This window comes from Solea solea, chromosome 13 (assembly GCF_958295425.1).
Source record: "Solea solea chromosome 13, fSolSol10.1, whole genome shotgun sequence".
Classification (NCBI taxonomy): domain Eukaryota; kingdom Metazoa; phylum Chordata; class Actinopteri; order Pleuronectiformes; family Soleidae; genus Solea; species Solea solea.
Window position 1 is genome coordinate 3,822,815 of NC_081146.1, and position 25,005 is coordinate 3,847,819.

At 38.4% G+C, this 25,005-nt stretch overlaps 1 protein-coding gene across 1 annotated transcript in view; it reads left to right on the forward strand.

Moving 5' to 3' along the window:
* Window positions 1–17,010, forward strand: part of grik3 (glutamate ionotropic receptor kainate type subunit 3) — a 124,827-nt gene extending 107,817 nt beyond the window's left edge. The window contains exons 13-16 of the mRNA XM_058647563.1: window positions 5,918–6,135; window positions 10,840–11,065; window positions 11,319–11,569; window positions 13,282–17,010. Of these exons, the coding sequence (XP_058503546.1) occupies window positions 5,918–6,135; window positions 10,840–11,065; window positions 11,319–11,569; window positions 13,282–13,647 (1,061 nt within the window). The 3' untranslated portion in view covers window positions 13,648–17,010. The remainder of the gene's footprint in view (window positions 1–5,917; window positions 6,136–10,839; window positions 11,066–11,318; window positions 11,570–13,281) is intronic.
* Window positions 17,011–25,005: the final 7,995 nt, after the last annotated feature.

Below are 25,005 nucleotides of genomic sequence, written 5' to 3' on the forward strand. Positions count from 1 at the left end.
TTAGGAAGTTAGTAATTGCATATAACTAATTTTAAAAGCAAAATATATCATATATTATCATATACTTTCTATATTTTTTGGTAAATACAGCCAATAATTGACAAAGCATTTACTTTAGTACTGAATCCACTGCCATCAAACTGCAGATGCTGCTAACTTTTGTCCACCAAAGTTTTCTGCACATTCCTTCTGATGTGACCTACCATTAACCTGCATGACACACGTATACACATCAACACTCGTCTTTAGGACAAAGAAGAAAAGTAGAAAGGAACTGCAGTTTTAATTCCACCGTTAGATACAAAGGTGTCGCTTACAGGGATAGGTAAGCAAATGAAGAACCTAATGAAGTCAACTGTGGAGGGGAAAAGACCCAAGTAATAAAATGTTTAACCTCAGTGTAACAAGACAAATCAAGAAGGCTCAGAGAGACTCAGGAGTGGATCTGTGCCCGTAAGGATAGCAAACACATTCAGCAATTCATTAAGCACAGAAGCTCGGCAGCACTCTTGTGAAACTGCATAGCAGCGCTGCCAATTTGCCTGTGCAGACAGAGGGCTACGTGTGCAGCAGCAGCGGCGACGTGCCGAGAGGGAGAGAAGGAGAGAGAGAAAGAGAATCAAAACAAAATGAGCTAGTTAGAAGCCTATATTATTAAACTAAACAGGAGAGAAATCGCAATTATAATTTCTGCAGTGGCTGAAAGGCCTGTCTGTCAATGCCTGAGCTCCTGTGTTTCCCATATCTATAGTCGCAGAGTGAAGCAGCTGCTAATCAGCTCCTATTCATGGTTTCCTGAATAAAAAAAGAAAAAGGAAACGCTCTTGATTACAGTGATAACACAAAGTTCATGTATCGGTGTCATAAATATGAGCATATTATGGGCACTACTGTGCAAAAGTGTTAGTCCACCACTAGATTTGTTATTTCACCAATGTTCTAATGATATCTCTTTATTATTAACCCGAAAATGTATTCAGTATTAAAAATATAAATCTCTACAGGTTAAAGTGTATTTTGTGAGATCTCTCCTTCACAATTTAACAGTGAAAGATGCTAGCTCTTTTACATCTAAATGGAGTAAAATCTTCATTAATGTCACTGGTTACAGCTGTTGCTGCTGTGAAAGATAAACACTTTTATTTCTGACAAACATCTTTTCTTGCACCTTTGTTTGCCACAGCAGCTCCATTAGCAATGTCACATAGAGCATATGATAATAAAACACAAAACAATCACAACTCGTTACACACTGGCGACATGATCAACTGATCACAGCAAAGAAAGAGAAGTCTTTTTACCATGTGTTTGACCTTGATTTAAGTTGTTCATTAAGTATAAGGATGAGCTGAGGCACTGAGAGTGTTTCAATGGTTAGGATCATTGACAATATTGTGAGCCACTCTCTGTATGTTGTAGGCTGATTCAGAGAGATTCTCTAAAGGTTAATCTTTGAGATCACAGTATTTGACGGAGATACAATCTAAATATTTACATCAGCAAGGCCACTCTCCAAGAGAAATGTTGGAAAATAACCTAAGACTTTCCCACAGTGCTTGTCATGCTGTGCAACTCTTACTACATAAACTTGACGTCTGTACAATAACTTGATATTGTGACGTAAAACACAAATTATCCAGGTTTACATCTGACAAAGACAGATTCCGACTTCCTGTGATGCCCATTTGTCCTACAGTGGCTTGTAGCACATGCTGCTCCCTGCTATCTGCAGCAATGTTCACTGTGTTTGTGTCACAAAAACACAAGCAGTGACAGCAGCTGAGATGGGAGCCATTTCCTTGACATGTTTAAAATGCAAATGGCGTGTTTGAGGGGGATCAAAAAACATCTAGCAGCTTGTCTGTAGGAGGGAGGTGTCATAGATAACACAAAGGACACAAAATATGAGGAGGTGAAAAAGCAAACACTTTGTGCCGTTCACAGCTTGTACAACAAACATATGTTTGATCATTTTACATAAATTGGTTTCCCCATATAAAATAGTTTTTGAAAATATTTTTGACTTATCAGCGGTAATTTATTCCCAATTGTCTCATTCTCTGTGAGATTATCACTTGTAGTTTCAAACTTAGAAGATCATAGTCTTTATTTTGTTTATTTATCTCATCTGCGAGGAAATCTTTCCGTATTCAATAGACCGAATTTATATCTGTGCCCCATCTTGTGATTCAGATCGAGATTTCCTTCGGATGTAATGAACATTAGCATTGCCATCACAAGAGTTATTATTTAAAAAAGCAATTAACAACTATGAAAGCTGTGAGCTTTGAAAGGCAGTTTTTGTGTGACGGTGCTATTGAGAAAATGCTAAGAGCAGGTAATAGTTCTCATGGGAAAACCCACTTCTCTCATGTTAAGTTGGCGAGTTACTCATTGCTTGAGCATCATATTTAGCACAGTGCACCACTGAATCCACTCCTAAAAGAAAACCTTTCCTCCCATCAGTCTGAAAACAGGAGCGTTGCAGCATCAGACTAATGAAACACACGTCAATCTTTTAGGAATAGTGGCCACAGACATGAACTATAAATTAACTCACATTTAATTCTTGTAACAGCGCTGTAATAATAATTGAATCAAACCCCATGTTGCTCCTGATGGCTGTGCTGGCAGTGTGTGAATTGGTATGAAAGATGTGTGATTGAAAATGTGCTGCACATATGCTGTATAAATGTGTGAGTGAATGAGTGAATGGGTGAATGGCAAAACTGTAGTGTAAAGCAGCTTTGAGTGATCATCAAGACTAGAAAAGTGATATATGGATACAAACCCCCAAATCTCCATATTCAGCTTGATACATAAATCACAAGACTACACACAAGTAGAATTCTAGCTAGAGTTAAAAATGTGACAGTTTTCCTCAACTCAACTTTTTTAATATTAAAGGCAGCATTAAATATGTAAGTAGAGAGATTATGTCTTCAGAATGTCCTTTATATAGTGTGCATGGCGTGATGACAGGTTTACAACTTTCACTTGAATGCAGCCATAAACACATTTATTAACAAGCTGCTGTAAACTGGCAAAAAAGTACTTCACAGTGTCTTACTGAAGGCAAACCTCCGGATTTACTTCTAAAAAAGAAATCTTGTTCTATGGGTCCTAAAAGACTCCAAGGCTGCGCCTCGTCCCCCTTAACATGAAAGTACCTTGATGCATACGTTATGTTTCACGTTTATTTTCAGAATAGCTCTGTTAGCTTACATATCGCAATTACTTTTGTTTTAGTCAAACATTTGTGCTCAGCTGTGATAACACTGCTTGCATATTGGACCTTAAACACAAAGTGTACATTATCTGTCGCGATCTTCGAGTGATCACTTTTTAGAGCAATCTTCTCACATAGACTATATAGACGCAAGTATAAGGACATCTTACACCAACAGGGACTGAAATAACATACTCAAATACATATACAGTACTTTAGTATTATGGAGTTGGTCCCTGTTGCAGCTATAACAGCTTGCACACTAATTTGAAGTCTTTCCTCTAGATTTTGAAGTGTTTCTATGGGAATTTGTGTTTGTCATTCATTCTGTAGAGTGTGTATCAGGTCAGACACTGATGTTGGACGAGATCACAAAGGTGCTCGATGGGGTTGAGGTCAGGGTTATGTGCGGGTCAGTCAAGTTCTTCCACATCACACGCACTGGGGCACAGTCATGTTGGAAAAGGACAAAGGATCTACCTCAAATGGTTGTCACAAAGTTGGAAGCATAGTATTGTCCAAAATGTCTTGGTATGCTGAAGCGTTAAGATTGTCCTTCATTGGAGATAAGGGATTAAAGGTAAACACATTGGTAACACAGTTCCCCGGACTCAGAATGAAACTGTTTAAAACCTAGTGTGTAGCTTTAATGTAAACAAATGTTTATATTTCTCTGTATTTCTCAGCATGGTAGAAGTGATTCATTTTGTATCAAGGCAAATGGGGCCAATAGCAATGATGTGTAGTAAAGTAAAGGTAAGAACGCAGCATACAAATAATGGTGCATTTTCTGTTCACAATAACAATCTTTGCAGTTACACACTGCAGCTTTGAATATATATATGTATATATATATATATATATATGTATATATATATATACAGTTTATAAGTTTAAGCATTCAAAACTCCCACTGAGAATCTCTCTGGTGATAAAAAAAAACTCTACTTAGAAAAATCCATAAAGACAGTATTTGTACGTTTTGTAAAAGTATGTATCACTGTACACAACTCGCAGCATCTGTGCGAATGAGTGCAGCTGTCGGTGAGATATGTTATGTTTGGTTCTCTAAAACAGTGTCACTATCGTCTCCCGTAAAAGAACATGACACAAGTGCCTCTTCGAGGAAATGTACCATGTTTTGACATTGGTTTATTTCCCTGGCACAACATGACTGATCTGCTGTTTGTATTTATTAGTCCTCTGATGCAGCACCATGTGCAGTTCCCTGCTGACAACAGGGCTTTATAGCGTGGAATTCAATTGAGTTACCCATTGCCTCACTTCATTTTTAGTGCAACCGGAGAATGCATCGGGATCTTCCCTCTCTGAAGTCACAGTGAATTAAGCGATGCTACTGTCTTCCCTGGTTTGGAACCACGCAGCAGTCTTTGTCAAACCACAAAGGACAAATCCAATCAAATTTGGTGGGAGAGGTTAAAGAGCTGACCACTCTGCCCCCCTTCTGTGGGCTTGTTACTCTTCAGAATTGGCCTCATAAATCTTCTCAGTAAAGTAACCGACTGCACAAAGCACAAGGGTATTTTAAAGGTTGTCAGAGATGAGATATAAAGTAACTTTAGTACCAGTCAGTGTGCCACTGTAAACATAGTATTAACTCAGCAGAGGACCACTCAAAGTCAAGGCTGATTCAGAGCAGTATTGTCACTCTGATATACAATAGGATCATACTGTATGTCTTGACTTTCCTTTCCTTTTTACATTGATTTATCCTGACTGATGATTTGTTTGCAAAATACACCAATGCGTTTATCTAGAAAGTCTTTGGACACAATAGATATATAGTAGGAAACCTGTGTGAAATGTAGTTCTTTCCATTGCATGTAACAAGTTAAAAAAGGAATAGTGAATTAACATTCATTAATAGAGCCACTATAATGTAACGTGTTGATGAGAGTGATATAGTCCACTTAAGAGGGAGGATGGATGGATGGAGGTATTCATCTCACATGAGATTGTTTTTAATCCATGAACCATTTCCCAACTTGACTTTGGCGATAGGAAAAAACCCTCTAACATTAATAGAGTCTATATTTAAAGGGATAAACAAGGATTTTGAAGTTTTGTTGTATGAGGTATTGACACATGGTCACTGCTGACTACTGCAGAGAGAAAGCTTGAAACAATGTCACGTTATCTCGCTTATCCCGCCAATGGACAGCCTCTTGTCAGACTGTAAAGTGCTCACTCCTGCTATTTACTTTAACTTTATTTCAGTGAAGTGAAACTTTATTTCACTTCTCAAATATCACTGTGTTTGTCTCCTATATGATATATTTAACTAAAATTTATTATCCAAACAACCAATGATTTATAAAGGAAAATCATGAAAATATACAGGGGTGCCCAAAAGGATGTCTAGTAATGCCATTGAACAACTTTTGCCCAGAGGAGCTTCGTGGAGCAAGACGTTTAAAATGGAAGAAACAGCCAAATTGAAAGACAGCCGCTCTTTGGTGGCTGCCATGTTGGACATCACTTCTCTGTCGTCGTCACATTAAGCCCACCCTTAGCTCACCAGGGGTTTGTGATTGGTCTGTCAGTGAAATCAAATTCTAGAAAATACAAGCGACCATGTTTCTGAACGTTAAATGAACTTACAATGTTGGCAGGTGCAGTTTTGTCTAACTAACTGCTTTGTACTCTCTCATTTTGTTTTGCCCACAGGCTCAGAGCTGATGCCAAAAGCGCTGTCGACCAGGATCATTGGTGGCATATGGTGGTTCTTCACGCTGATCATTATATCGTCCTACACAGCTAATTTAGCAGCATTTCTCACCGTGGCAAGAATGGACTCGGCCGTGGACTCAGCTGATGACATCGCCAAGCAGACTAAGATTGAATATGGTGTTGTCAAAGACGGCGCCACCATGGGCTTCTTCAAGGTACTGTACGAGCGTTAGTACTGTTGAGTCACGCTTTTAAATGTCAGTGTGACACTTCTCAATCATTTAAGTCATAGTCGGAGCCAACTTCTGAAGCTGAAGCTTTTAATTAATGTTTTATATATTAAAAAACTTTATTAGGTATTTTATTATTGGATGAAGTGCATACACTGTACAATAACAGTCATGCTATAACACACACACAGTAATAATATTGTAAAATATATGTGTTAAACATGGCAGGAGGTTGAATCTTGAGGTTTTAAGTAGACTTAAAAAAAAAAAAAAAAGATTCTATAGCACTTCTTTCTATATCCATTTATTTATTTATTTCCCCCCCAGTTAGATCTTAGGTCCCACAGCAAAGGCAAATTCCTCAGCTTCTCCACTTCTCCACACTGTTTGATGTGTTCCTCCATAATGATTTTTTTATTCCGAAGTTTCAGCGTTTGCCTGCAGGGTTTTTCCACTTTATTTTATTATTTTGAGAAATAGATGCTGCAGCTTCTGCTGCTGCTGCTGCTGCTGTGGTGCTGAATAACACATGTAACAGAGTTACAGTTTCTCCAAGTGAGAAAATGAAAACACTACACATTTATATTGAGGTTCATAAGTTTACGACATTCAGAAAAAAAAGAAAGATGGATTCCTATGCCCCCTCCCCCCCAAACTGTAGCTGCGCTCATGAATATTTTATGCAGCATTGTTGAATTTGCTGAATGTTGTTTAGTACTGGATCCCCAGGTTTGATCATGTAATTGGGTTAGGGATATTTGCTGATATCATGTGCGTTTAAAAACAATAGTGGTGCGTTAGAACTGAACTCCATTGGGCTAATTTAAAAAAAATTATAATAATAATGTTATAGTTAAATTCCCACACAATAATATAAGATTGCTTACTTATTACACTGCAATTGCATGAATATTAAATGTGGTGCGATGATGAATAGGGAGCCTGGATTCAACTCAACTCGTTGACCCTTTTTGAAAAGAAATCAACCATCAGTTCCCCTGAATAGCTGTGCAAAGGGAATGTATTTTAGATCATTCTGTGAACTTTGATAAACTGTCGTTGTGATTATCGCATCATAAATAGAAGGAGACACAGGTGTCTAATTACCTCATCAAAGCTGCAGGGCTCAAGTGCCCTCTGCTCCCTCTCGCTCTCACAGAAAGGCTTAATGATGTCGACTCAGTGAGGCAGAGAAGCTTGATAAATGCTGCAGAGCACAGGGAGTACATAAAGGCTCTGGAGATGTATGTTTCTGGGTGGATTCGGTCTTAGACTTGCAACACGATAGTGCACGAGACAGACTGTGTTTTGCTTCGAATCACCTTAAATGTGATATGATTTGTAGCTTCACAAGAGACTTGCAGAGAACTTGCCAACATAAAACAGATGGTTAGTTATGAGCCAGATGTGGCTTTGTAACATCAACACAAGAATACCTGTTTCGAGAAAAACAGTGGGTAGAGTGGTTATGTTTTACAGCAAAAATCCACTTCTGACAAATGTTTGCCTGTAGGCTTTTGTTCCAGTTTGTTTGCAATTTCTAAACTTGATTTCTTCATCTGACTGCCTTGTAATGGATGAACTGGTGTAGAAATGTCTCCTTGGTTTGTCATTCCTCCCACAGCAAACCTTTCTTTTTTCCACGCCCATTCAGGTGCATTCTGAATCCTTACTCACACACAATATCACACACCCATGATTTTGGGGCCCTTTATCAACAGCAATAATAATAATCAGCCCAGCATGTTCTTACCCTTATATTAGCTTTAATCTTAAATGGTAGCAATCTCAGAAGAATGGTTTGTGTTGATTTTCACTGAGTATTCAAAATGGCAAAATACTAAGAGATATACTGATATGATCGAGCCTTTTCTTAAATCAAATGCTCTAGGGGGGCCCGTGGTGGTCACAGTGCCCTTAGCAGGCCCTTAGTTCACTTGGGCTTTGGGCCGACTCTGTTCACACGCTTATTCCTCATGATAACCTTGTGTGAATTATTGGTGCAACTTCTGGCACATCCTGTCTCTAACTGGTAACTAATGGAAGCTAATGTGAGATTGACTGTGAAATTCAACATGTGAGAACATCACCTGTTACACCTCAAATCGGATGACGAGATACATGGTTCTCAAACTGTGGTAGGTTTACTACCAGTGGTACGTGAGCTTCCTCTGGTGGTACTTGGAGGAAAATCAGAAGAACTGTTCTACTGTATAATATCAGGGTATGTGATGAGAGTGGAGCTGAGGAATTTTGACTGGAATGCGTAGAAAATGAAACAAATAAAAAAAATAGTATTATTATCTCTCACTTTATCTTAATGAAGTATATGTGAAGCATATGTGAGGAAGAGGAGGGGGATGATATAGTATTGAACATGGAATAAATCTGCATCCTGTCAAAAATCTGTAGCTGACTTTATCTATTTACACCATTGTATTTTAAAGTTGGTGTTATTTCAAGGGCTGAATATTTTCTCAGCTGGTACTTGGTATAAAACGTTTGAGAACCACTGGACTAGGACATACCTGTGTTTTCTGCTACACAGTACATTTTGCAGTGTTGTCAATTAAAAAACAATTCTAATTAGGACAAGATTTAAGTAAGATACAAGTGGGATTTGAGGTAAAATGACTCTTTTATTGTTACTTTAACATCGCTAGAGTGCTTTAATGTGTATATAAATCACAGTACAACAGTACAACAGTATGATGCAACAATAGATGAATTTCCCCAAGTACAATACATTTAATTAAATTGACTCTTTTGGTGTTACTTTAACACTTTTAGATGTACTGTGTATTATGGGATGGGAGGACGTCCTTAGGGCTGGCCTCAGCAAATCGAATGCCTTTATTGACATTGCACAGCTGCACAACGGAAGTCAAGTACAACGCTCAGTGGTTAAAAAAAAGATCAACGATAAAATACAAAAACAACACGCAGCTCGACATAAATATCAGCAACAGTTAAATAAATTTCAAAAATGAGTAGCGGTTCAAAGAACTGAACAAAGAAAGAACAGTGTATTGCACAACTCCAATATGCATGATTAGTTCAGTCTGGGAGAGTGGGCCCTGAATGGACCTGCAGCGCCTCCCAGAAGGCAGCAGTTCAAACAGACAATTTACTGGGTGAGAACAGTCCAGGATTATGTTGGTGATGCTGGATTATGCTGGTTATATTTAGCCACTTTATCAACTCCGTTGCTACAGACGGTGGGGCTAGGAACAATCTGAAAACCTCCGAGGCATATCAGTATTTACCACTATGATGTTGTTGTTTTGTTAGACATGTGCGCACATTGCGACACAATGTAAGCAAGTCAACTGCCTCCAAAGAGATGTTTTCACACTCTGTGAGAAATTGCTGGATGTCATTGTCAACCATTTTACACTCATGAGACATTTTGTTACACATTGTTACAATGCAAACAATGTTACAATGCAAACCAACATCCCATGTACCAAGTTCCATCCATTTTATTTTATTCCAAATCCAACAAACTAATTAGAGAGGTTAAGAAAGATGACAACTTTGCGATACTTGTAACACATCCTAATAGGTGTTTTCAAGGTTTGATGACATTCACAGATTTAACTAACAAATGCTGTATTTGTACTGGAGTTAAACATAATGAGGGGCTTCTTATAAGAGCATATTTTATAATTTGAAATGGCTTAAAGTCTTTAGACAGTAATTATCTAGGATTAGACATGGCATAAATGTGACCTCATATGAAATTGCATGAAATACCACATTGCCTGATGCAAGACTAATGGAGAGGCATCCTATTATTGCTGCACTCATGAGAACAGATTTGCACAAAGCTTCAATTTACTCTTGTTTAATGCTGTAACAGTGTAATAGGCGTTAACATAGCTATTCCTTTATTTCAGTATTGTTTGATTATTAAAAGTCGATCAATTAATGTGATTATTCATGAAGATATAAAACTGATTTTTTTTTTTATGAACGACTGCATTGATAAACATAACATTTATATGACTAATTTGCGGTTCATCAAGGTAGTAGCAGCAGTAATGTATTTTTGCATAAGTAATGAAATTTAAGAGGTTTCTTGAATGCATCTTGAAGCTACTCCTCTACATTCAGCGAGCTGTTGATCCAGCAGAAGTGATGAAATATCGCCAGGGTTTATGAATGCATCTCATTAGCTGCACCTTGGAGCTCAACATGCTGTGCACCCTGCATGACCTTCACTAGCACTCATGAGCTGGAGTTAAGAATATTTAGATATTCAACAAATAAACCTGTCAAATATTCTAATATCATATTTGCTTGAACTGTCCATTCCCCTTATCTGTGGGAATAATCCTGTGAATCAAAAGAATATGATCATGAATTGTGTCAAATGTTACAATTGTTGTGTATTCTTTGTGAAAGTCTGCAGATATTTAATGTTTCATATACAGTAGGTGCACTGTCAGTTATTCTGCACTTCATGAGAGCCAAGCAAGATTTCATAGCAGTTTTAGATTTCAGCTTTAACACCTTGGGCTATGAGTTTTGAAAGACATGGATCGATGCCCAACTATTCCTAGTTGGTAAAAACATCACATTTTTGTATTTCTTTCTCAAGAATTTCTTCCCCCTTTCTGTTGCAAGAGAGATGGAACAAATGAGGTTCAAAGGGATTTTATTTTCCTTATTTTCCATCCCTTTCAGAAATCTAAGGTTTCCACTTTTGAGAAGATGTGGGCCTTCATGAGCAGCAGACCAAGCACATCACTGGTGAAGTCTATCGAGGATGGAATTCAGAGGGTGCTGAAGTCAGACTATGCCCTCATTATGGAGTCCACCACTATTGATTACATCACCAGGAGAAATTGCAACCTGACGCAGGTGGGAGGACTCATTGACAGCAAAGGCTATGGCATCGGCACCCCCCTTGGTAAGACATGCAGACAGCCTACAGATATGTTTCAGAACTATAGTAACATAAAAATAATAAACTGAAGTCTGTTTTATAAGAGATGTGTTGGTTTTTGGAGTATGAGAGTGAGATTTTGCTTCTAAACAAAGCAGCAGCTTTTATTTTTGGTACTAGTCAGACTGCATGCCACAACGCATTTATGAACCCTATAATCACAGATTCCAGCTGGCGCTTTTTCTCCAAAGTAAAACAGGCCTTATGTTGCTTCCAGGTTCTCCATACAGAGACAAAATCAGCATTGCAATCCTTAACATCTTGGAGGATGGGCGCCTACACATGCTCAAGGAGAAGTGGTGGAGTGGGAGCAGCTGCTTGGCTGAGGAGCAACATGACACGGGCCCCATGGGGATCCAGAACCTGGGTGGTATATTCATCGTGCTAGCCTCTGGCTTAGTGCTGTCTGTTTTTGTGGCGATTGCTGAATTCGTCTACAAACTACGGAAGACTGCAGAGCGTGAGCAGGTATGTGTCTCTATAGATCACATGTAAAATGTCATGATATCTAAATTTCAGTAGAAATGTTGCTCATCAGAGGTTTGAAATTGACTGCATACAAATCAGTAACAGGTCATGAAGAGATAGATGCAAATACGTCGGTACACAGACTTTTGTACAGATTTTTACTGATTGTTTATTGGAGCTGCTTTGCTGCTGTTCCTGATTCTGTCACTTCGAATTCTTAACAAAGTTTCTCCCGAGATTCACAAGGCTCACAGTGTAATTTTGCTTGCAAGCAACTCTTGCAAGACCTGCCATGCTCGTGAGATGTTTAATCTGCATCTTACTGTCCCGTTACCTTACTTCTCCAGTTGAAGAGATTTTGCCAAAGCATTTAAGACATTACAAAATGAAAAAATGGATGTCTCTGAAATGTTGTTTTATTTTAATTCCATAGGCATGAGTGCGTCAGACAGACTTCACTTTATATTTTTAAATGTCAAAAATGTTTGCTCAAACATTAGGCCTCATGGGTTTTTTTGTTTGTTTTTTACTTTACGTTAACACAATAAGTCGATAGTTCTGATAGTTCTTAGCCGTGAACCTGCAGTGAGTTATTTTTTGTTGTAAAATGAAAAGAATACATTTTGCTGGTCTTTTATGGAATGTCTGTTTGAAGGTAAGCAGTGAAAGGGTCAACTTATTTGTATTTCAAATCAGATATCATTGTTCACACTGAAAGAGAGTTGTATTGCATTGAATTAAATTGTATCAAATTCAGTCATATACTGTAGTATAGATGCTTACAACATAGCCTCTAGGGGTGGGTCAAAACATAGATCTGGTGAAATATATTCGTCCTTCCTTGTGCAATACGATAATTGATACCCCAGAGCAAATACTGATATTTTATAATGGAAGAGAAAATTTACATTAAGAGATGCCCTTTATAAAGACTTAATGCACTTCTGTTCTCTACAGTATGTTGTGAAAAATCCTCCTCCTTTAACTTTTCACAGTTATTTTGTTTACTTCAGTTAGACAGATATCGTGATGTATTGCTATATGATTGTCTTGCAATATATTAATTATCACAGAATTGTTGTATCGTGATATTATTGGTATCGTGGACCGTGTATCGTATCGCGTCGTGAGCTACTTTGTGATTCTCACCCCTAATAGCCTCTAAACAAAAGAAGTGCTCTTGTCATGGCTTTCAGTTTTTGCTATAAAGGATTAGCATGCCATTGGCTAAACCCAAGGAGTACTAGTGGCCATTGCACCACAACATTTACTGGCATAACTGCAAACTGGACCATAAAAATGTATCCATTATTAGTCATTAGTGATGTCAGAATACAACGAAGCTGTTACTGTAAATTATTACTAATGTGACTCATGCTAACAGAGTATTGGCATGCATGTGGATGCACCTCACTCTTCCTTACAAAGCAACAGTAATGAAGTGTGTGCAGGCTTCATGTGGTGGTGCTCCCATTTGACATTGCTGATAGCTACAGACGCATGAGCGCGCACACACACACACACACACACACACACACACACAGACTGGCATGAACTCAACATGGATGTTATTTTCTAATGTGTTTTGTGCTCTTTGGACTGTTGACACTCTCTGCTGTCAGAACAACTTAAAGCTAAGGCATTTACCCCCCATCCCTTTCCCCTCTTCTCCCTCTTTCTCTCCTCCCCGCTTCCCCCATTTTTGCCCAGAGGTCTTTGTGCAGCGCCATGGTGGACGAGATCAGACTGTCGTTCACCTGCGAGAGGCGGGTGAAACACAGGCCCCAGCCCCCAGCCATGGTGAAGACGGATGCGGTGATAAACATGCACGCCTACAACGACCGACGACTCCCAGGAAAGGACAACATGAGCTGCAGCACTGGGATGACTCCTGTGTTCCCATGACAATGTACTCCCCCCAGGGCAAGAACCTCATGAGTAACGTGTCAGGGACAGTGCCAGAGAGTAGAGACAATGGCCTAGACGCCATCACCAGATACACCATTAACCACAGTGATTTTGGGACACTAACCAAACATGGGCAACTGAAAATGGCAGCATCAGCCACACAGGTATGACCACATTTGCCACTGTAATCCAAACCCACGAGAGATTCGAGAAATTGGCGGAGGCCCTGGGAAAAGAGTAACACCCATAATAATTAGTCTTGAGTCTGATGTTTACGTGCGCAAAACAAAAACAAAAAAGAAAATGAGAAATTTCAAGGAACACTCAATCACTAAAAAGACCGAATTTTATTGGACTGAAGCAATCTTGATGAGAATGGCAATAAATTACAGATATATATGTAAAAGGACAAGGAATATGAGCTTTCATTGAAGTTTAGTTTTGGCACACATGAAAATGATTATTACCTTTGTCCTGTTGATCTACACACAAACTCCTGGATGGCATTTGACAGCAGAAAATAATGTTACCTCAAACATGTTGTCTATAGGCTTACAGTTGATGGGTATTTTTGAGTTAGAGGCTGCAGGATAAGATAAAGGATCCTTTGAAAGTTTGGTCCACAGGAATGTTTATGAAAGTGTGTTGGGTTGAGTCTTGTTGGGTTGGAAACAAAAGAGTTGAGACATAACAGTTTGGCAGTAAGTTTGTTAAAGATGAGATTCATGTGAAGTGACACACAAAATAGTAAAAGACGATGGTTGAACCATGGATTATTTGATTTTCTTTACTTTTTTTGAACAGGATTGAATTTTAATCATTGCCAAAGATTCATCCATTCAACAGCAAATAGTTTTTCAGAAAAAACACCATGCACCATGCAAAGTACTGCAGTGTTTTAAATAGGATTACTATCAAAGGATCCTGCAATAGAGGATCATTGTGTTTGGCACAGTTGCCAGTGTCAAACCACCTAACCTAAAACCATTGTCAACAAAGTAATTGAAAGCATTTAAAAGAGTCTAAAGCCTGGTTATTACTGAGTTGTGTGACACTTTAAAATGTGATTAGCAACATAAATGCTAATCACACTTTCATGCTGCAGACAGAGATTGTTTTTGTGTGATGGACACCATCATCTTTTGCCATCGATGATTAGTCGTCCCCACATCCATGAAGACATTGAATCGTCAAATGTCGGACCAAACATTTTCTCCATTTTATTTTGATTACCTCAGTCTCTTGTGCTACTACTGACCTCTTATGAAAAGTAAATTCAATATCTCTTTTGCCGAAGCATACACGGAAAATGGTGTGAGACTAAGTTTGGCTGAGCAACAATTATCTAAAGTGTCAGGCAACACAGTATGACTCAGGCTTACTGGTTAACCTTTCTGATCTTTTGGCCCTGAGCTCAAAAAGTTTAATTATTGAACTGTCAAACAATTATGTACATTTGTTCTAAAAGTTCTGTTTTCAACATTGGGCTGATGAAAAAAGAACAATGACATGGTGGAGAATAACAGGTATGTGTGCTAATATCTGCAATTAATAATGGATTTTAAATTACTGAGATAAAATGGGACTGGGATCATATAACTAAAGGCCATGTTTTGGGGGTTAATTTAATCAAAACAAATCTATCAAAACACATATTGGTGTTTGTCCATGGGTAAAAGACCACTCATTTTCTACTATTAGTTCTGAACAAGTTTTTGAACAGTTACTTCACCCTTTTTTCCAGCCGTGATTCCAGAGGCGTTTTGGCAGGATAATAATATTTTTTTCAGTGAGTGTAATAAAAAACTATCCAAGGCTCTAAATGAGAAGTGATTTTGAAGGTTATCTCAGAATGTTTTGCATTACCTGGTGTAACCAGTGTTGTAGTGTGCGGACATGCTGAATGACAATGTGGGGAATAGATGGACAAACAGAAGAAAGACAATGATTTTGTGTTCATGTTGACTTTAGTGTCTATTGAGAATATGTATATCTTAGGCAAATGTCATGCCGTACGAAGATTCGCGGAGTCTGTGAGCTGCTGTCACCAGGGAGTCAAACAAACGACAAACCTCTGTGAGGTTTCCATTGTCAAAACGTCGGAAGAAGAAGAAGAAAAAAAATACTAACTATGAGGTCAAGGAAAATACAATCTGTAAAATTTAGCAATGGTTTGGTAGAGATTTATTGTATAATTGTTTATCGATTCCCTTCTGCAAAGTAGAGTATGTAGATAAGATCAGCAGGAGAAAATGTATTTTGCTAAATTTATACTGTTAATTAATCCTGTTCACAGTCAAATATGTTAAAGATGCTATTTATTTCATTAGAGATCACTTTGTCCTACTTCCCCTGTATCACAAAAAAAGAATCTGTTTATTTATTGAATGGAAATTCATTATATTATGGTGTTTTGGATTACTATAATCCAGATGGGGGAAACACATATATGTTGGTATACTTTTATGAAGGGTAGTTTATTTCTACAAGGTGAACATAAAACAGAAATTAACAGAAATGTTGTAAGAATTTATGGGAAAACCCCATAGAATAGGGTTTTATTTCAAGTAACTGCCCCTTTACTCCTTGAAAATTCACTTCGGACCATGGGCCGTATTCATGAAGTTCATACTAAAATTGACAAAAATATAAAACAAGTCTTGAATGAATGAAGACAAAAATCACTTAAAATATATAAGATAGTTGCCCCTAACCCTTCTGTTACCATCCTGTCATCGCCGACAGGATTTGGCCTGCGTACTTCTAATTATCATAAATTCAAAATTATGGACTGGAGACCTTTCCACGGTGTGACCCCGCCTTTTGTCCTATGTCAGCTGAGGTTGACACAGCACCCCCCACAACCCTCATGGATGGATACTGGAAAGCAGAGAAATAGAGCTCTGTGCCCATATACTTGTCATTACGGTAGCCCTCAGGACTTCCGCAGAATGATTCCCCAGCGCGTCACACATGATTGACTTCAGCTTCTCAGTACCGTAATTCCTAAACGGTTGACTAACTGCCAGATATTGAAAGAAAAGATGGAAGCAGTCACTCATAGAACATTATCAGGGTGGTCATAAGAGGGTTAAAGGAGCCCCTATGAACAACTTCTGGGAAAAGCGAGGAAGAATTTTAAGTAAGAAAGAAAACCATGTCGTGCAGTCATTAAATGGTCCAGTGTGTTAGGCCTCCTACAGTCTGTGAGATTTCAGCAATCGTATCGTGATAAGTCACACTGTGCAACATGGATCTAATGAACTTGACTAAGACGTCAGGTATGATACATGCACAATTTACAATGCTCACATAAACTGTAGGCTATGGTGAAAGTCATCAGCTAGGGATGCACGATATTGTGGGAATCTGCAGATACTGGCTTTGAAATGTATTATTGGATATTGGCAAACACGCCAAGATCCGCCCATATGACTATTGACTAAAACAGTACGCTGAACAGGCTGCTACATCCTTGACTTCTACACTGGCACCTTCTATCCAACTATTAGTTTTTATGTTGTTTAGGTTTACGCGATGAAAAAAAAATATATTCATTTCACTACAGAAAAGTTGGTCACAGGGAAAAATGTATCAGTGTCAGCTATCGGCCCAAGCACGGCATCGGCATATTGGATATTGGCAAAAAGTCCAATAGCTGTGACACAAGATGACAAAGTTATAAGCAAGTGTAGTGTAACCCAAATAATGGCATTCCATGTACATTTTATTAGACTGTGTCACACATTTCATATTGCATTTTCTTGGTAGTCACAGTACAGCATAGAACCACTGTTTAAGAGTTACAATCAAAGAAATCTGTACGATCATTTCATGTTGGGCATCTGATACCGATCTAAAGAATTTGTGACTTCCTACGATGAAACTGCAGACCACAACAAACTGAGATCTCCATTCCCATCCTTTCCTTTCCTATGCATACCAGAAAGAAGCAAACACATCCACAACATACCACTGCCTCTTTATTTTTGTTGAGGTCAAGTTGCATTTATATAATAAGTTTCACCTTCAAAATATGAAACGTAAAGCTGCTGTGGAAACATGTCATCTGGAGGAAGCAGCCTCTCTAAAGCAAGGCCCTGACCGTAAATATAACAAAAGCTTATTTTAAGGCTACGAAAGCCAAACCATTTTGTTTTAAAGCAATCATACACTTACATACTCATGAGTAGTACACTAAAATTTTGCCAATAATCCCTCCTATATCACACTGGACCTTTAAAATAGCTTTGCGAGCAGATACTGCGACACATAGCTACTGCTGCTTTTCATACTTCTCTCACTGGTGCTGCAGAAGGGAATTCTTTTGCTCTGCTACATTCTCCCATGGTTGCCTCTTCACTTGCATTGTATCATCAGCATAGAGCCGAACTTCCCCCTTAAAACAGTTTTAAACTTGTATCTAAGCTCATGTTAGATTTCGATCATCTTTGCTATCAATGTTGCTTTGCCTTTCATTACCATTTGATCAACAAATCTAATTTAATTTTCTAGCTAGAATAATTTGTTCAATGTTAGGACCTTTCTTAGAGTGTTTGTGAATACGGCCCCTGGTCTAAAGTACAGCCACAGCTGATGTGTGGTTATACTACATTACTGTTACCCTCATGTGTACTGTAGCCTTTCATGCAGGTGATTCAAAGACTTAAGTTTGCTTGTATTTCACTTCTCTAATATGTGAAAAGAAGGAAAAATATATATATCCTAATCAAAATTAGTTGGAATTACAACAGGGTTTCTGGTTTGGCTGGTTCAGTCAGTTTGGTTACTGGATACATATAAATATATATAAATATATCTTTTTATAAATTAATGTGAATAATAATATGTCATTTTACACAAAACAGTTTGAAATGTGAGAGAAAAGTAATGCAAAAATGTGAGCTACATAACCTGTGTTCCATTAGCGGCGTGTGTGAGTTCTGATTTCCCAGCAGTCATGACAGTCTGCCTTTTTTCTGTAAACCTTTATTTTTAGTTGCATAGCTTTTATCATTTGGCAGAAAACCTCTCGAACAATATAATAAATATGTTGGTGCCAACCAGGGTTTTCTTTATGGACATGCAGAATTTTTATGAATATAGTTTTTGTAAGGTTTTGTATAAAAAAATACAAAGGGGGAAAAAAGAGGACTTTTTTTTTTTCCTAGTAACTATACGTGTTAAGAGAAGATTAGAATGCACATCTGAATAAAACACTGGGGCAATTCAATAAAATGTTAAAGAAAAGCTATTGAATTATTTTCTTTTTAACTCACTGTGAATAATTAAATTGTACAGTTTGCTGTATGGGTTATATGAAGTTTTAAATAAAAAAAATTACAAACTATTCATATCTCCTGCTGAGTCACTGATTACCTGGTAGTAAACATGTAGAAAGACATGGCAATAGCATAAAGTAAATTACGGTTCTCATATGTATATACATATATATGTATAAACTGTATAATGAATTTTCATATTTGAAATATGAGATAAAACAAATGGCCATGGAAATATATGTCTAGTATTAGTAATACACACATTTTACTACAGGCATTTCATATACTGTATGTTTATGTGCAGTGGATGAATATTTAGCATGTGATAATAATATATCAACATATAAGTGTGTTATCACTATCAGTAGAAAGACACTCTCACTGGCATGTTCAACTCCCTGATTTTTTTTCAAATGGCAGAAACCAAATGCATGTTCACATCAAGACAAGCGGCTGAAATTCAAACTGAAAATTGAAACGGAATTGTGAAGAACATGTGGTTGCATGTGGATCTTCTCTGAAGACGCAACACGTTAACCCTTGAAGAAGATGAGCTACAGCAATAAAAGACTACACTAATGCCATTAGGATTCCTGTGTACCTATTAATTTGGCTGGTGTAAGTCATCTTTATAAAGCGTGTAAACTTGATTTGAATTTTTAGGGCATTTGACTGAAAGTAATTAATTGTACTGATGGTTTCACACTAGCAAACATGCAAATATCTCATTTGCACATATCTGTCTCCAAGAAAAGTTAACAAATTCAGCCACAGCCTGAATCCTACGGAAGCGTATTGCTGTCACAGTGGGAATTTTTGTTTTGGATCAGTATCACGTTATAAAGTGATACTATATTGTATAAACGTGATCATTATATTGTATAAATGTGATCATTGTATTGTTTCTGCAACAGTACTCCAACTATACACATTTTTATTTGTCATGGTTGTTATTCACGTTACACAAAGCAAAACATATAATGTCATACTGCTCATCATTACAAAGATGAGATAATAGACACAAAAGTAGCTGCATAGACAAGAGGCCATGATACAAGTCAGTCTTTGGTTAATGCACACAGATCTGTGTGCTGAAAACAACAAAGAGATGAACATCTGAAGAGTCACACAGTAGTTATGACGAATCATTGTCATTGAAACATTCCCAGATAATTATACATACTTTTTTTCTCACCCATTATCCCAGTAAATGAAAAGAGTAAGGCGAGGATTTTTATATATTTTTCACATGCAGCAGCTGAATATTATGTGTTATAATGAAGCTTAGGTTTCCCATGTAAAACAGAGTGCTGCAAATTGAGAGAAAGGAAAGAATAAACACCTGCTTCAAATGGTGTTCACGCATGAATGAGTATGTGTCATGATGTGAGCCAGCCAATCGATGGCGATAGGGAGAGATTAACCTTGCTGGCGTTGAGATGGCAGACGTGCGTGTTAAAAAAGCAGGGGGGGAAACCCCAGGCCACGGTGTCGAGGAGCAGCGGGTTCATAATGAGCGATGGGCAGGGGCCTCACACCTAATGGGAAGATTTATTATCTTTCACTATCAATTAATCCCTTTGGACAGACTGGGGCCAGCAGGAGCACATTGAGAGTATGTAAAGGAGAGAGAGAGAGAGTCGTGAAGGAGGATGGGAGGCAGCCAGATGGAGAGAAGGAAAGATGTGAAGGGACATGCGAGGTGGAAGGAGCAGGAGCCAAGAGGAGTGGGGCAAAATGAGAAAAAGATGGGGTGAGATAAGAAAAAAGCCAAGGAGAATGAGGGAATGATGTGAAAGGTAATACCCACAACAATTTGAGAGCTATAAAGAGAGTGAAAGGAGAAAAAACACTGGGTCAATGACAAAGTGAAGAAGTGACGGGGGAACAGTTGATGATAAGATATGAGCAACGAAAGACAAGGCAGGAATTAGATTACACGGTGGAGCGATGTGTGACTGCACTGAAGAGATCTAACTGAGGAAACATTAAACAGAATTTGGAAGACTGAAAAAACACAACAAGCTATTTTGAGCACGTAAAGATTTGCTATATGATCAGCCTTTCTATCAGTAAACTACAGTTTTTTTTACAGTTTAATAATAATCATTGCATTTCAGAGGACATTTAAAAGGTTTTTTCCTGTATGTTTATGATAGAGATAAAATGTTCATGGGCACTAATGAAGACATACTATCGATCTAAAGTGGTTTACATAGTGTTGTGAAAAGCTGAATGACATTTGGAATTTGCAGTCCTACATAGTACATGTACGGAAGCACATTCTGAGTAATTTATTTTTTGGTTTGTTTTTTTAAATATTTTTTTTCTGATTTTCTGACAATTGTTTTTTCTGTTTTTTCGTTATTGGGAATAAATCTGCCTCCTGAGTAAAGTCAGTAGCTACTCGGATTATTTACACCACTGTATTTTAACGTTGGTGATAATGGTGTTACTTCAAGAGCTCAATATTTCTCAGGTGGTAATCACTCGGTATAAAACGTTTATTCATATAATATTAGTTGAATTAGAGTATTCGCTGTAAATAACTGTGAACCAACCCTACCTCTGCGTAGCACAAGTGATGTGTCTAAAACACTTTAAGAAGACAAGGAGTTCCACAAATTAAATCTTGACAAGGGCCGCCTGTCAAATGAAAATCATTCCTGGTGACTACCTCAAGAATCTCACTCACTCACTCATTGTCTAATACTTTATCCTCCACATGAGGGTGGCGGGGGGCTAGAGCCAATCCCAGCTGACATAAGGTGAAAGGCGGAGTACACCCTGGAAAGGTCACCAACGCAGGAACAACACACACATCCAGACAAACAAACATCCACTCTCACGTTCACACCTACGGTCAAATTCGAGTTTTCAATTTAGAGTGCATGTTTTTGGCCTGTGGGAGAACACCAGAGTACAGGCACATGGGGAGAACATGGAAACTCCACGCAGAAAGGCCCTTGGTCGAACCGGGATTTTAACAGGTGACCTTATTGCTGTGAGGCAATGTGCTAGCCTCTATTCTACAGTGTAGCCCACCTCATGAATCTGACTGAGGAAATGCCAGAAGTGTGCAAAGCTGCCACAAAGCATAAGGTGGCTACTAAGAATCTAAAACATTCAACATATTCTAGTTTTGCACGGTTATACAAAAATACAATAAAAAGAAGTATTCAATTTACGCCAATATGACTGGACCTTTAATCTATATGACTGCGCACAGTGTTGTGTATTTTAATAACATACTGCATGGACAAAGTACAACCTAAATCTGACCTCCAGCGTTGCTGCCATGTTGGCGAGTGCTTTGGTCTGCTGCTCATGCAGCCTGGTGCTGGATTTCTCGCTCACAAATCCATGGCACAAATCCAGACCTGTGCTCTTTTTGATGACCTTGACGGGGCTCGTCAAAGCGTGATGTTCTGCTTCACACTACAGGGTGATGTGCTGGAGCCTGATGGCTGTGCATCACTGACCTGTTTGGGGGGGTTTAGTGAATGAAGGGCTGACCTGTGCCATGCCCATCTCGGTCAGACCAACTGGGTGAGAGGCCTATCTTTGCTGAAGCTGGGCCAGAGGGATTGGCGTGATAGGAGAGTCGATGTGCACTCAACCTTATAGGCAATGTCATCATCCAAGAAAACTGAACTCCCTTCAGGAAGCTGAGGATATGTAGCTGTAATAGGATACGCAGCCAAATAAAAAATGTTCTGGAGGAAAGACAGTGAATTAAAAACTGGGGCATGTTAAGTTAACTTTAAGTTGGCAAACTGGAGATTTTTATGAAATCAAACAAAATTGTACATATGTTGTGTATTAGCATATTTTCTGACTTTCACCAGTGAATGTTTTTACGTTCTCTAGCAGCCTCATGATATATCGTCACTTATGCTGAATCACAGCTGTAAGCTGTTGTAGGCCATCCAACATGTCTTACTGGTGCTTTTATTGTGAAACACTGACTGGAAAAGAATCAACACAATGAGTCATCAGTGCAGTGTTTAATTTTGCAAGGGAATAATATAAGGGAGCTTCCATCTGTTTGATGAGGAGCTGGGGTTGTGAAACTGCACATGTCCAACCCTTCAGTAGTAAAACATTTATTTTGAAATGATAGATTATGGAGGAGACGCACTAAAACAGGGGTAGTCAATCTAAATTTGAAGAGATCCAGAGACAGACAATGACGTGAAGCAAAGGTCAGGCACATCATAATGTCTAAAAGTAGTGTTATGATCATTCAGATTTAGCAAAACATGACTTTTAAATCAAAGAAGATGTAATGAAATCATATAACAATAGTTTTTTTTTTCATAGTTCTGACATTGAACTGGGAGAATTATGAATAAATTCTCTTTAAAATGTGTATTCTTTTGTACAGCTGCAGCTAACAGCTGAGTCTGCTGATTTGTTCAACAGTTTGCCATCTATGGTGTAGAACCCCAAATACTTTTTCACGCAGATTTAATATGATTTAGAGTTGTGATTGTTTGCTCAGGAGGACATTTAAGCTTGTTCTTGTCCAACATTTTCACCACAAAACAACATAGTAAATGGTCTGTATTTATTCAACACTAGAGACCACTCAAATCTGCTTTACACTACAGTTTTGGCATTCACCCATTCACTCACACATTCATACAGCTCGTCTATGTGCAGCTCATTTTCAACGACACATTTTCCATACCCAATCACACGCTGCTGGCACAGCCATCAAGATCAATGTGGGGTTAAGTGTCCTGCACAAGGACACATCAGCATGTAGGCTAGCGGAGGTAGGAATTGAACCCACAGCCTTTCAGTTAAAAAAAGACCACCACTTATCCACCGCCGCTCCAACACAACATCACGGTTGTCTTTTGATGAGCCAAGAGGCCATGGATGCAAGCCAAGAATCACTCGCAGCGCCCTCTGGACAACTTGGGAATTACTTAAAAGTCTGAAGTGCTTGTAGGCTGTATATTTTGAGCTGATATGGGTTTTTAAGGTTTGAGTTTGAACATTCAAGGTTGAACAGATATCTGAATTTGGGATAAAAAGAACCAGCCTCTTGTGAGTTGACTATATAGACAACTGCACCAGCAACACTGAGGTCCAATATGGAAACTACCAATACCTTCATATGTGAGCATTGTACCAGAGCTGGATAACACTGTCCATCCCAGTAACATTAAAGAGGAGGATCAATTAATGAGTGTGTAATTGCCGCACACCAAACTGCTCTAATGAAGTGGCACCACAGTGGGAATACTCATGCATATTCTCCTCTCCATAATTAGCTTGGCATTACATGTATCGTGTCTGAACAGGGAGACACCATATGGCAAAACATCGGAACAAGGGGAAAACCATTGTTTATTCCAGACCCCTTCGCTTTCATTGCGAGTCAGACAGAACACAGGTATCAGAGTTTTATCTTCTGAGCATCATGTTGAATTATCTGTTTGACTTTAGGTGAAATAGCCTGTTGGAGACATTGCCCGTGAAATGCCGTAGTGGCTTGCTCTTGCTATTCTGTCTTTGACCCTGATAATGACTGGAATAGAGGCTTTTCATGAATATAAATATAAAAAAAAGAGAGAGAAAAGGGTGAAAGGCAATTTTCTCCAGTGTACATAAAACAACACTTAGGGTAGGGTTTGTCAAGGAGGTACTACATAATGTCACATTATGCACTTACTGGCCACTCTACTAGGTTCACCTCTTTGGTTATGTAACCTGTTCAGTCCTCTACAGTGAACAAAAACAGTAACCAAGTTTTAGCATCTTTGCAAAATCACGTAATTTTATTTGTGGCAATTTTTGTGGGTTCCTCTTTTAAAAAATTAAATTAAAATTCTTCCAGACACATCAGATTTGTAACTGTACAGTTCCATTGAGAGGGGAATATGTTGCGAATGTACATATCTGATTCATATCTGATTTATTTCCATATACGAATGACGCTTGAAACCGTGAAACCCATGAAACCCAAGCTTGAATTCATGTGCTTTTTGCCTGCTTACACCTTCGTGGGTCATATCTGATTTGTGCCACATGGGAAAAAAATGCAGTGTAAATGTCCTTGCTGAGAATAAGGAATAATTATTGATTGTGCATATGATGAAGGTTTTTGAAGTGTGGTTGTATGAGGCATTGAAAGTCAGCGTTTACTGCACTGTGCATGACTGTAGCCCACTGCCCTGCACCAGGAACCTGACCCAGACATAAGCACTCGCTGAAAACATGGCTGCCAGCGGG